The 14,884-nt window shown below is 33.2% G+C and overlaps 1 protein-coding gene across 2 annotated transcripts in view; it reads right to left on the reverse strand.

Annotated features, from left to right (window-relative positions):
- The window catches only part of ARID2 (AT-rich interaction domain 2), a 156,801-nt gene that overhangs the window by 73,120 nt on the left and 68,797 nt on the right, over positions 1–14,884 (reverse strand). For both annotated transcript variants that reach the window (XM_081127109.1, XM_081127108.1), the window contains exon 4: positions 2,641–2,774. In XM_081127109.1, coding sequence (XP_080983235.1) covers positions 2,641–2,774 — 134 coding nt within the window. The remainder of the gene's footprint in view (positions 1–2,640; positions 2,775–14,884) is intronic.

Genomic DNA, 14,884 nt, shown 5'->3' on the forward strand with positions numbered 1-14,884 from the left:
TTATGACAAGGAAAAATGTGAAAGCCTATGCAAATAAATGATACAACCACTATGTATTAATGCCAAAGTTTAATAATCCTAAAGTTCAAAGCAAAATCTGCTCAAAATTTTTTGCCGTTTAAAGTCATTGGGCTAAAGGAGCCAATATTCTCAAAGGAGAATTTGGTTCCATAGCAATGTACAGTATTCCATTTATTATGAAAATGATGTGTAGAACTACACTGTATACCAAATGCCCTGGAGGTTATTGCCAAATGAAATTTATTATTCAAAATATTGTTTTAGAATAGCTTTTCTTAATATCAACAGTAAGTATCTCTAGGTAAATAAATTTACCTAAAAGGAGAGAAAGGCTGTATGATCAAAGATATAAACACAAACCTTTTATAGTTTTTAACTAAAATTTCCTAAAGGCTCTTAATCTAACAATATGTAATTCTACTTTGGTGTTTATTTAAAATACATACACACACACACACACACAGGTATTGACTAGATGTGAAACACATTGGTTGGTTGCCTCCTGAACTTGCCCTGACCAGGGCCAGGGATTGAGCCTGCAACCCAGGTACATACCCTTGGCAGGAATCAAACCCAGGACCCTTCAGTTGGCAGGCTCATGCTCTAACCACCGAAAGAATCATCAATGAAGGATTTGTTTTGTATACTGATAATCACGTTAATTTTTAGAACACTGTCATAATGTTGCTGTGGTTCCTTCTAGAAAAATAAAAAGCACCTTCAAATTCATAAATGCTGCCCTGAAACACTACCTCTTTTAAGTTTGAATTAGATATATTATAGTCAGATATTCCCCAGCAATTCCCAATTCCTAGTTTCTTTCCTTTCATGAGTTTCCAATCCTGATTTTATCAATCATGCAATATGTTACATAACTACACAGATTATCCTCTAAAAAACGAAAGACATATGACAGCATATCAGAAAGGAGTTATACACCAGGTTAAGCAATTCTGTCATTCCCTTAACTTGTGTAGCTCTACTGACGACTTCCATTAGACTTCTGAAATACCAGAAATATTTTACATCTTCTTTCTTGAAGTAAATCTGTTTTAATTAGAGGAAGAAAAAGAGAACAGATCCAGAAAAGTTCTTTTTAAACAAGATCAAACACAGAAGTGGGTCAGTTTGAGGATCTGTTAACAGACATCAAACTCTAAGTTACAATAATGGACAGTTCTGCTTTTACTATAATACAGGAACCAGAGAGTTATGAAGCTGAAAATGGTCTTAAAGGTCATTAGCACAGTCACATTCAATATAGGAATACCCTCTATAATATCCCTGAATGAGATAATGGTCATTAGTCCTTTTTATAGGAAACATCACCTAACAAGTCACCCCATTTTATTTTCAGCTTAAACTATTAGCAAGATCTTCTACACAGTGACTTAAAATGTTTTCCTTTAATTTTGGTTCTTGAGATAATGATTACTCATTAAAAATGAAGCAAGGTTTGGTTTGCACTCATCACCATGTGGACCCAATTATACAAAACCATCATATGAAGCCTCTTCTAAAGGAGATCACAGATTCTGTTTCTTCAGTTTTTACTGATTGGGGAAGAAACATGGAGTCAAATTCAACATGGAAGAAACTTTGAAAATAGATAATAGAAAATAAAATTCAGAAAGCACAAGCATTAACAATAAAAATAAAGTAAAAAAAGAAAGGTACATCTTTACTAAGGAATAATATACAACAATTAAAAAGGATAAATTAGAGGGAGGAGTGCCCATGATATATTATAAGGTTTAAAGAGGAAGTTACTGTATGATGCTGTTTCTATAAAAAAGAAAACCCAGTAAAAAACAAATAAAAAGCACAAATGAGAGTTTAAGGATTAACTGTAAGAGATTGGGATTAGCACTAACAAAGAAGAAATAGCTAAATCACTGTATATTTTATAAAGAATATACCCTTGAAAAAGACATTATTTTATCTTTTTTAGGCCCAATGTTGGCGATTAAACAAAAGAGATGTTTATCTCTTCAGAGCTCTCTTCTAAGTCATCACATCCTCAACCCAGAGTCACTGAACACTGGAACCTCCACTTCACCTACTCTGCCTCAAGAACCTCTTCATTAGACTGTCAATCTGATTATTTCCAATTTGGGTCCTGTTCTTTTTAGATGCAGATTCCTCTATAACTGTTATAAGAATGACTTAAATGGAAAAAAAAAATGCCTGGTACCACAGCAGGAAATTAGTTGGTTAGAAACATTTCTGAGGAATTCTGGTGTTAGGAATTCCAGTAATTGTAGAAAATCTAGTAGAGGCTATCTAAGTATTCTTGACTTCTCTAAAATCCTAACAGAATCTTTCTCTTCTCATGTCAGTAACTATTAAGTTTAAATTGATCATTAGCCAAAGAAGTAAGAAAAAAACACTTAAAAGGATAGGTATTTGCAAGTCTGGAAATTGCTATAACTAAAAATCTTATGCAGCCTATGACAGAAAGGCCCTGATACCAATTAGATGTTGATCTTTGAAGGTTGTATTAAGGCTTTAATTAGTTGTTCTTATGAGCAAAGTAAGGGACTAATTCATTGGATGATGTTTATTTTCCTAATTCAAAACTGTGGGACCTATGCCCTGTCAATTTCCAACAATATTTACCTGATACACTGTGTTGCTGGTAATTGTAGGAAGATGGAATTGCACCAATAGGAAGCTGTGGCTTTGGATTGCCTGGTGGTACTTCATCATCATCCTCCCCAAAATGATGAACTTTCTCGTACTTTTCTAGGTAACTGAAACAGAAAAAGAGCACAGTAGAGATTTAAAAACAAATATATATACCCTTTTTTTTTAAAAAAAAAAAAACTCCTACCACATATATGTTTTCCTTTTCTAGAGGCCCTAAATTAAAAAAATATATATATTAGGATACTACAAACCTCTTATATTGGTTGAATGGTCACTTCAGAAATAATACTGCAAACTCAATACAATGATTCTAAAAGTGGTTTTTTAAAAACTGACTTTTAGAGAAAGGAAAGGAGAGGGAGAAAGAGAAACAATGATGTGAGAGAGAAACATGGACCAGTTGCCTTTAGCATCTGCACCCTTACACATGGTCATTATAAAAACCAAGTAAAAATGAGAAGATTCTTTAACCCTTGGCCTCCCGAACCTCACTCATCAGAGAGAAACACAGGTTCACATGTATATGTCTATATACTTTCTGTGCATATATTTTTAAATCCTCATCTGAGGATATGTTTTTATTGATTTTAGAGAGAGAGAAAAACATTGATGAGAGAAACATCAATCAGTTGGTTGCCTCCTGCACACGCCCTGACGGGACCACACCCGCAACCCAGGTATGTACCCTCACCAGAATCGAACCTGAAACTGTTTGGTGTAAAAGATGGTGCTCCAACCCACTGAGCCTTCTATCCAGGCTGTGCATATTTTTATTTAACAACATATTTCAGAGAACTAAGCATGTCAATACATACAGTACTGATTCAGTCTTTTTAAACAGCTGTATAATACTTAATTGTATTGATATATCATAATTTAACTAAATCTCTAGAGATATATTTAACTATTTTCAGTTTTGTTTTTTGTTATTACAGATAATGCATCAATAAGCCTAATCTGTGTACTTGTTAATTTTGGAATAAGCATTGGAAATGAAATGTTCATTTTAAAAAGCAATACAGCCAACTTCTCATCCAAAATTCATGTGCCTAATACATTTTAACCAATTTATGAGATTGTTCTCATATCCCCCACTGCATTACCGTTTCTGAGTAATGATCATCTTCCTAATATTAATTAGAATTAAATTTCAAAATTAACAATTTATCATCACCTGCCAGTTTATAATAATTTCTCAAGTAAAATTTTAAAATGGGGAAACAACTGGTCAAACCTCTGTCAAAGACAACACTGTAACTAACAAAGTTGTTACAGTAATTCACAAATAAGTTGATTAATATAATTTCTTGTATTTATCATGGAAAAGTTCTAGATGTGGTTATTTTACAGATCAATCCTTCTACCATTCCTGATCCAGGCTGGTACTAAGTCCATTAGTAGCTATTTTATTTTATTTTTTTAAAATATATCTTTATTGATTTCAGAGAGAGGAAAGGAGAGGGAGAGATAGAAACACCGATTATGAGAAAGTCATTGATCGAGGCCGCAACCTGGCCATGTGCCCTGACCGGGAATCGAACGAACCCCAATCACCTGGATCCCAGGTCGACACTCAACCGGTGAGCCACGCCCGGCCGGGCAGTAGCTATTTTAAAAGTCCTAGAGTTACCCAGATATTTGCTTTTTTAGTTACAGATAGCTGAGATGAGGGAGGGGTGTATCAATGAACACATAGGATGATGATCTCAGAAGAATTATTTTCTTTTTAGTATCAAACCTTAACTTTCAAGGTGGGGTGAACGGAAGCTAAAACTTTACAAGTATAAAAACTAAGGACATGAAAAATCATTAAAATTCCTCATTTCCCCATTTTAGTTTCACAAGGCACAATAATTCACATCTTTGAAACCTGGAAAAAAATTAAACCACCCTTTCCATTCTTTCCAAGTTCTCCATATAAGCTCAATTAGAGCAAGGAACTCTTTTCTAGCTGGCAGCTTGATAGCTAATGAATCTAACACTTTTCTTTACTGTCAGAGCTACAGCATACTAAAGCAGGGACATATACACAGATATTATCCAGGAGCACTGAGGAGAGTATGCAGTTTCACACATTTCATCCTGATCCCGGGGGTGTCCCACAGCAGATATAAAATGAAAGGATGATTAAAAGGCAGTCTCTCTCCAGTACATACCCAGTACAGACTTAAGCAGGTAAAGAAATCAGACCTATTCTTTTTGAATTTCTAATACAGGTATCATAAAAAGAACAGTATATATAATTTAGACAAAAATAGCTGCTCAAAAATTATGTGACACATTTTCTGAAAGTGAGGGATCACATGAAGTCATTCAGGCAATAATAATGATAGAAGTATTTCAGATAGTACAATCTTTCAGAATTGATTGAACTCACTGTGCAATGGTTAAAAACAAACTAAAGATAATCTTTATTAAATAAATTTTAGTCAAACATGACAAAAATAACAATAAGATGTAGAATTTTAAAATCAAAATCTTACACTAATATTATTTTTAAGATGCTCTTTATAAATTTGTTACTCATAATTGAACACAGATTTAAAATTTGTTTTTTATTACAGCTGAGGGAGAAAACAACATAACTAGTAAAAAAAAGACAATATAATATTTTTCCCTCCCAGTACACCCCAAATGGAGCCTAAGTAATATGGAGTGACTGACAGCAACACAAGTACTATATACACATAATAAATAGTATATATTATATACATAAAACCCTTTATAATCAAAATCTTCATAAGGTTTTAAAAAATATGAGACTTCTGGTCCCTTGGAACATTCTAACCTTATTCCTCCAAGCAGATTCTTTACACAATTCTAATCCTCAAAAATTTATGGTTTAGGCAAATTGTTATGATTTGTGAAATTTTTATTTCCCTGGCTTGAGGGCCAGTATTTGTTCTCATTGTCATGATTAAATATTTCCAACTGAGACTAAATCTTTCTTAGTTCAACTAAGGTTTTCACATCCAGTTCTGATCTCTTGTCGCTCTTTATAAACAAACAGTCTTTTTTTATGTTGTTTTAGAGTTATACTTTTTTTGTTGTTGTTAATCCTTACTCGAGGATATTTTCTCCATTGATTTTTTTACAGAGTGGAAAGGAGGGAGGGAGAGGGAGTGAAAGAGAGAGAGGGTGAGAGAGAGAGAGAAACATCGATGTGAGAGAGACACATCAATTGGTTGCCTCCTGCACATGTCCCTATTGGGGCAGGAGATCTAACCTGCAACCTAGGTACGTGCCCTTGAACAAGAACCGAACCCTTGACCTTTTGGTGCTCAGGCCGATGCTCTAACCGCTGACCCACACTGGCAAGAGCCAGAGTTATACTTCTAAAAACTAAAACATTATAACGGACAAGAAAAAACAGCTAAACCACAAAATTAAATTTAAAGTCTAAGTCTCTATCATGACCTTGAGTTTACACACTGATAGATTATATTGTGTTCACTCATTAAACTACAAATGGTAGACTGCACATTTCTCTTTCTTCTTGAAGTCAATAACATCACTTTGAATAGTTAATAATATTAATCAAACAAGTATTTATTGAGCTCTTACAGTAATCTGCCTAGTATGCTATATATTTAACTAAAGATTGGTAAAATATTGAAATCTAGATGGCAGTAACTCTCTCATCAGGCAACCAAAGAAAATTAGTTTTCCAAGTTCAACATTAGAAACAGATTCAGGCGGGATGAGTTATATCTTCTTTTCCTTCAACTTGCATTAATTTATTTTGTGGTAGATTCTATGCCACAGGTCACAGATTTAAAGGATAAAGACAAATAGTAAAGTTGGCATATAATATAGAAATTGCTTTAAATGGCATTTTTCAATTAAAAAGCTTAAGTGTGACCAAAACAATGTGTGTGTGTGTGTGTGGGGGGGGTGTGTGTGTCCATTCAAAACAGCATTAAATAATATGGTTAGTATTATTATGAATGTAAGAAATTTTAACCTCTTGCTGTATCAAACAGATTCGGTACGCAAAAAAACAACAAATTAGATTATAGAAGATTTGAATATAATCACCAATAAGATTAATTTATTAGACATACAGTGATTTTTTTCAAATCTCCATGAAAATTATAAAACTGATCGTATATCAATTCACACAGAAAATGACAATAAATTAAGGATTAACTATTTCATAGGGCACATTCTCTAACTACAATGCAACTTAAATTTTTTTCTAAGAAAGAAAGTAGGTAGAACTGCCCCCACTCTCCATAAGTTACATACAACAGTTGAACTAAGCTTGACTTCTCTTCAAAATTAATTGCTAGATGATAATAAAACAAATATCAGAGTTTTAAATATTTCCTTTTATTAGAAACCTGTACCCAATCATGCTGCTCAAGTAAGACAACAGAAATTCATTTTCAGATATGTAATGACTCAGAAAAAATAAAGCCACATACCTCTTTAGAAAAACAACAACAGTCAAATAAGTACTCTAATTGACAGATGAATCAAAATTAAGGAATGGTTAAAATAGATAATTGATGATGTGCACAGAGACTATTTAAACTCAGATTATTAGTCTCAACTGTAACTGTTATACCACAAAAGAGAATGCAAATGTCATTGGTAATTACAAAAGGAGAACATAAAGGAAATGTAAAACTACCAAAATAATTTGAAAATGATACTCCTATTATGAAGTTCAAGAACTTTCCACAAAAATGAGAAAAAGAGAAGGCAGTGTAGTAAAAAGAATTAACACTGTACACTGTGTTATTTATACAGGAAGCATTAACAAAATAGTTTATTCTCACAGTTAATATTAAGGAAAATTGATTCTTGGCAATGTTTCTAATTTTCTTCATGTTTAACAGCAAAATTAAAATCTGAATCATTACTTTCCATATCACTGTAGGGAAATAAAAACATTAATGTACATAATATACAAAGAAAAGGAGAAAAGCAAGAATACCTTTTGATGTAGCAATTATACTCTTACGCATATACCCTAGATAAAACTAGAAACTGACATATTCATAAATGATAGCATAAATAAAACACGGTGACATATGCATAGAATGAAATCTTATATGGCAGTGAAAAATAAACTAATGTGGATTGATACAAATTGCAATCAACAACTGTTAAGTAAAAAAATCATTTCAGAAGAATACATTATGATTCCATTTATGTGTATATATATATATGTCATAAACAAGTAAAAGAAATTTAAATATATTTATCAATAGGCAAGGTTGTAGTAAAACCGCAAAGAAAAGCCAGATAATAACTATCACCTAGAAAATGAGTGAGAAATTACACCTCAGGAGAGAAATGCATTTAAAAAAAAGAAGAAAAAAAGCCCTGGCCGGGTGGCTCCGTTAGTCAGAGTGTTCTTTCATACATAGAAAGGTTGTGGGTTAGATCCCCGGTCAGGGTGTGTACAGGTAGACAACCAATTGATGTTTCTCTCTCTTCCTTACCCTCTCTATAAAATCAATAAACATGTCCTCGGGTGAGGATTTATATATATAAAAACAAACATAAAGGGCTTCAAAGGTATTAGTAGAGTTTTATTATTTTCTTCTTTTGGTGTAAACTTGTGTGTATTAAGCCTTTGTTGTATGTGTATTTCATAATGTAAACAATTTTAAAAACAGAAAAATAAATTGTGAGTTATTTCAAACGTTCAAAAAACAGACATTTCCACTGCTATGTAAAATGTTTCCAATTGCAGAAAAATATTAGAAGCTCCCTGAAAACTAATCTAGCAAAACTCTGACAAACTCCATTAAAATTGCAGTTAAAAAACACTATATATACATATATAAATACTAGAAAAAAAACAACATATCTTAAACACTCACACACAAGACTCAAGATTTTATTGCAGAAATGTAATGATAATTCACTATTGAAAATTTCATAACATTCGTTGGGCGTTCGTCCCGTGTACCAAAAGGTTGTTGGTTCGATTCCTGATCAGGGCACATGCCTGGGTTTTGAGCTCAATCCCTGGTAGGGGCTGTACAGAAGGCAGCCGATTAATGTTTCACTCTCACATTGATGTTCCTCTCTCTCTAGCCCTTCCTCTCCGTCTAAAAAAACTATTCTTAAAAAAAAAAAATTTCTAACAAAATTAAACTCACCTGTAGATTGAGAAAAATAATGATTTTATCTCAAGGAAGGATGGTGAAGGTTATTTAATAATGGTTACTTAAGAAAATGAAGCATCCATGCTTAACTGAAAAAAAATTAATAAAGAACTCCAGAATATTTCTACTTTTGGATCTCTCATATGGCCCCTTTGTTATGCCGCACACAACAAAGAATTCTTCAACTACCTCTTTTACCAGTATAGGCTTTCTCAGAACATTACACCTCAACTTGATCCACGGTTCTTGTTTCTGTAGAAAAGTAACCTTTAAATTGGGGCACACACACAAGACACTCCAAGAGACAGAGACATTTAATTTATGGGTTGACACTGCCTCCTCCCTCACTCAAAATATCAGGCAGTCAAGTGTGAGACAATGTGAAAGGGGCAAACAGTGGAACCCTCATTCCTCTACTAGCCTTTAACCGGTAGAACCTTAGGTTCCACGGGCTTAATGTCAGTGTATGTCTAACTTTAGTGGATTTAAAGATAATATCTAACTAAACTAAACTATCCATCACAGAAAAGATAAGAAAATTACATAAATTCCTTCAAAGAAACCGTAGTTTGAAAAATACAAGCAAAAATAAACAGGAAAACGGCAGAACTTACACTTCTCTTCTGAGCTCTTTTTTTTTTAATCTTCTTCCTAGGCCAAAGCTCTAACCACTGAACCAAATGACTAGGGCCTTACATGAGCTCTTTATCAACAATACTATGAAGTAACAACAATGGCAATGGAATCAAATATGAAAAAAGCCAAAATATTATTAAATTACCAAAAAACTATCTGAATTGTGAATTTACATGCCCTGATGCTGATCAAAAATCTTGTCCTAGGCTGTTATAGTAATCATATAAGTGAAGATTTGCAAGATGTGAAAATGAACCTCTAGATTTTTCTCATCAATATTTTTCAAGTCATTGAAACAATCAACACTTCATACAGCTTAAAGATACAGATTATTTCAAGTAAGTGTACTGATAAATATTTACAGGGTCTTTCAAAGGCCAACTTCTGTATCACTGGAGAAATATTTCATTTTCTTATGATAAAAATGGCTAAATTAATACATAGAGAATATGCCAAGAAAACAACACACTGTTGGCAAATGATTAAAAACACCACCACTATTGAGAAGTTGAAAAAAACAAGTATTCAAGTACATTATACTAGGTAGAAAGTTTTCTATATAGCTGAACTTAAGTACAGATGTTTCTAAGATATCCAAGTTTATAGTATTTATTAGATTCTCTTTCAAAAATGAAATTTATGAAGAACTACTCTTTGGTGAGTAGAGAAGACGTATTCTCATAAGCAAATGGCTTTTTAAGAAATATATTATGTTTTTATTGATTTTTTAGAGAGAGGAAGGGAGAATGAGAGAGAGAAACACAGATATGAGAGAGAAACACTGATAAGTAGCCTCCTGCATGCACCTCAAATCAGGGATCAAACCCAAAACCTGGGTGTGTGTCTTGACCGGGAATCAAACTGGCAACCTTTAGGTGCACGGGACTATGCTCAACCAACTGAGCCATACTGGCCAGGGCACAAATAGCTTTTTTAGAAAAAGAGCTTTTAGAAAAATATGTAAATTCTACTGAAAGCGACAATGAAGCAACATCTGCTTTTAACTGGGAAAGGAAAGAAGTGGGGGAAGGGATAGAGGAAGATGAAAGAGAATGAGGGTGGGGGGAAGGGAAAGAGGTAAGGGGGAGAAGGGAAGGCTATAAGGTAAGCTTAGACATGAAAAAATCATGACTGTATCATTAACAGGGAAATGGAGCAAAGAGGTTGAAGACAGAAACACCAAAAATGTTACAGGATAATTTCAATGTTGTCAATTACATAGAAAGAAGGTCTTTGAAATACAGTAAGATCTAATGTATTTCATAATGAGATGTGAAGTGATGAAAAAAATATTTTGTACCACAGATGTTGAATGGCTATTGTAGTAAAGAGTACTGAAAATGAAAGGAGCTGGCAATCTTGGTAAGTTACATACTTTACATTTCAAGAGGCCCAAATCTGCTGACTTTTCCCATGATAACATTAGGTGATGAACAATATCTTACCTAACAGATAATTTAGAAACCAAAAGAAAACAAGACACCTAATCCACCCATTAAAGAAAAATTGACATTTGAACAATGTATAAAAAGTAGTAACTTAAGAAAAAAAATCAGGCTATGGAAAGAGCATTTAAAATATATGTTTTTTTAAAAAGGATTTTCCTTCCATCATGTGATTTTGTTGCTGAAAATATTGTGCATGTGTCATATATTAAAATTTCTATGTCTACATTAAAGTAGGAAAAAGAATTTTCCAAACTATTTAAAAATCTCCTGAAAATTCTGTGGGTTTTGAACCCTTTAAAAACAAATTTTATATTGATATAGTTTCATACTTAACAAGAATAGTACAAAAAACTCATATGTCATCAATCCCTATACACCAATGATTTTTATGTGTTCATTTGCTTTATCTTATTCTCACTCTCTCAATCTCTCCCTCTGTCTACACACACACACACACACACACACACACACACTCCTTGTTCTGAACTATTTCAGCTCAACTTAATACACAGAAACAAACACAGGGAGGCTGCAAAAATGAGGACACAGAGAAATATGTTCCAAATGAAAAAACAGAACAGCATGGCCAGCGTCGCTCAGTGTTTGAGGGTCAACCTATAAAGCAAGAGGTTGTGGTTGGATTCCCGGTCAGGGCACATGTCCGGGTTGTGGGCTCATTCCCCAATAAGGGGTGTGCAAGAGGAAGAGCTAATCAATGACTCTCTCTCATCACTGGTGTTTCTATCTCTCTCCCTCTCCCTTCCTCTCTCTGGAATCAATAAAAACGTTTTTGTTGTGTTATTTTTTTTTTTAAAAAGAACAAAACTCCAGAAAACTAAATACAGAAAATTGAGAAAAGCAATCTTCTACATGCAGAGTTCAAAATACTGGTTATAATGATGGGATGCTCAATGAACTTAGAACTTCAACAGCTTAAAAAAGGACATGAAAAAGAACCAGTCAGAAATAAAGGATACACCAACTGAAATGAAGAATAATTTACAGTGACTCAACAGTACAGTAGATGAAGCTGAGAATCAAATCAGTGATCTGGGATACAGGAAGCAAAAAATACCCAATTCGAAGAGCAAAAAGGGAAAAAATTCCAAAAAAATGAGGATAGTGTAAGGAGCCTCTGGGACAACTTCAAGTGTACCAACATTTGCATCATGGAAGTGCTGGAAGAAGAAGAGAGAAAGAAACCGAAAAACTATTTTAAAAAGTAATGACAGAAAACTTCCCTAACCTGGTGAAGGAAATAAGACATACCAGTCCAGGAAGTGTAGAGTCCCAAACAAGATGAACCCAAAGAGCCCCACACCAGGACACATAATTAAAACGCCAAAGGTTAAAGACAAAGAGAGAATCTTAAAAGCATCAAGAGAAAAGCAATTAGTTACCTACATGGGAACTCCAATAAGACTATCACCTGATTTCTCAATAGAAACTTTGCAGGCCAGAAGGGACTGGCAAGAAATATTCAAAGTGATGAAAAGCAAGGACCTATAACCAAGATTACTCTACCCAGCAAAGCTATTATTTACAATTAAAGGACATATAAAGAGCTTGCCAGACAAGAAAAAGCTGAAAGAGTTCATCACCACCAAACCAGTATTACATGAAGTGTTAAAGGGTCTTCTTGAAGAAGGAAAAAAAAAAAAAAAAGATTAAAAAATACGAACAACAAAATGACAATAAATACATTGACTCTAAAAAACAAAATAATTGAACAAGCAGAACAGAAACAGACTCATAGATACAGAAAACATTTTGGCATTTGCCAGATGGTAGAGGAACTGGGGGGATGGGTGAAAAAGGTGAAGGGAGTACAAAGTACAAATCAGTTGTTATAGAATAGTCATGGGGATGTAAAGTACAACATAGCGAATATAGTCAATAATATTCTAATAACTATGTATTGGTATGGATGGGTATGAAATTTATCAGGATGATCACTTAATAAGTTATATAATGCCTAATCACTAGGGTGTAAAAAAGAAACTAATATAATATTGTATCAACTATAATAAAAAATTTATTAAAAAAAAGTTCTGGCTGGGTAGTTCAATTGGTTGGAGCATCATGCTGATATGCCAAGGTTGCAGGTTTGATCCCTGGTCAGGGCACATACAAATATCAACCAATGAATGCCTAAATAACTGGAACAACGTATCGATGTTTCTCTCTCTCTCTAAAAATCAATCAATAAATTTTTAAAAATTATCTCATTTTTCACAAACTTGACATTTTTCAAGAGTACAGGGCAGTTATTTTATAGAGTCCTTCAATTTAGGTTTCTCTGATGTCTCATTATAATGAAATTAGGTAAGGAGAATGCACTTTTGGTAGGAATACTACAAAAGTGAAAGTACACATATTAGGTGGTACATCATGTCAATTTGTCTCACTAATGGTGCTGTTAACTTTGATTATTAGTTAAGATTGGGAATGCTAGGTTAAATTGCTATAAAATAACTCTTTTCCTTTTGGAAATTAATAACTAACTTATGGGAGAACACTTTAAGACTATGTAAATATCAGGATACCTGTTCCTATCAAACATTCAACCACTAGTTTTAGCATCCATTGATGATTCTTGACTGAATCAATTATTACTGTTAATGGTGATTTTTCTTAACTCCATTATTCCTCCTATACTTCTTAGTTGGCATTCATTCTACCATAAATGATCTCTTTCCATCCTCTCCCGTTTATTCATACACCACAGACTCAAAAATTATTTCATGATTATATTCCTATCATTACTTATCCTAATGCTCAAACTGTCCTAGATATGGCCAGTGGGAGCACTTTTAAGTCAGCTTCCACATCCTTTGACATGTCTCTATAATATTTTGAGCAGCTTCTTGCTTCAAAGATCAAAATATAACAGGCTTATCCTGCAGGGACACTGCTTCTTTTAAATAAAAAACAGTGTTTGGAAACCAAAATCTGGACCCTAGGTGCACTCATTGCTTATAGAGATATTTTTGCTTTTAGGCCCCTTCAACATACATAAGAAATATAAACATAAGCACGCACCTGTGCGTGAATCTATTTCTATAATTCTATAAAAGCATGAGATCATACCAATACCTCTATAGCCAATTTAATGCCACAGTTATTCTTTTTTAATATTTTTAACTCTCTTCTCTGATGAGAGAGAAATCTTGCTCATGTTTTTCTCAATAAAATTATATTTGTTCAATCCTACAATAAAACAAACTTTCTAGAATTCAGTATTTTTACAGTTCCTTTTGTCTTTAGATCAATGATATATCATTTGAAACAGGTGCATTTGTTTCTGTTTTATTCCATTTTAGGTCTATTCTTCCATATTTTTGTTGATTTTATCTTTTAAAATTTGTTATTCATTTTTATTGACTATGAATCTATTTTCTGTATGAAATCTAAATTGTGATTTACTGCTAAAGCAATGATTAGAGGTAATTTATGTGATATAATTTCTTTGTTCTTTTATTTTCTTTTTAAGTTGCTTTTGGTATTAAGGTCTGCATTTTTTTCCCCTTCTTCTATTGGTTACCTTTGTGCTTATACATTTGCAATGCCTTAATCCCATTTCCTTATTATCATCTAGTATGTCAACTTTCAGGATCTTCTCACTCCCAAATATTGCTTTTACAACAATCAATAAGTTTTTCTACTTCCTTCTTCCTTTATAGTTGCATTATTTCTACTTTGCAAGAAGATGTAAGATTTACATATTATTCTTCACCTTTGTTGCCACCTATGTTTCAGTCTTAGATCCACAATTAAATATATTTAATACTCATCATGTTTACTACTCAATTCTTAGGAAAAAGACCATGTTCTAGTAGCTTCCTCAAGGATTCATGTGTATAGTGTTCTCTGAGTTTTGCATGTTTAACTGTTTTTCTATTATTATTTTTTTAAAATATATCTTTATTGATTTCAGAGAGAGGAAGGGAGAGGGAGAGAGAGAGAGAAACACCAATGATGAGAGAGTCATTGATCAGCTGCAGC

This window comes from Miniopterus schreibersii (genome assembly GCF_964146895.1).
Source record: "Miniopterus schreibersii genome assembly, chromosome: 2".
Classification (NCBI taxonomy): Eukaryota; Metazoa; Chordata; class Mammalia; order Chiroptera; family Miniopteridae; genus Miniopterus; species Miniopterus schreibersii.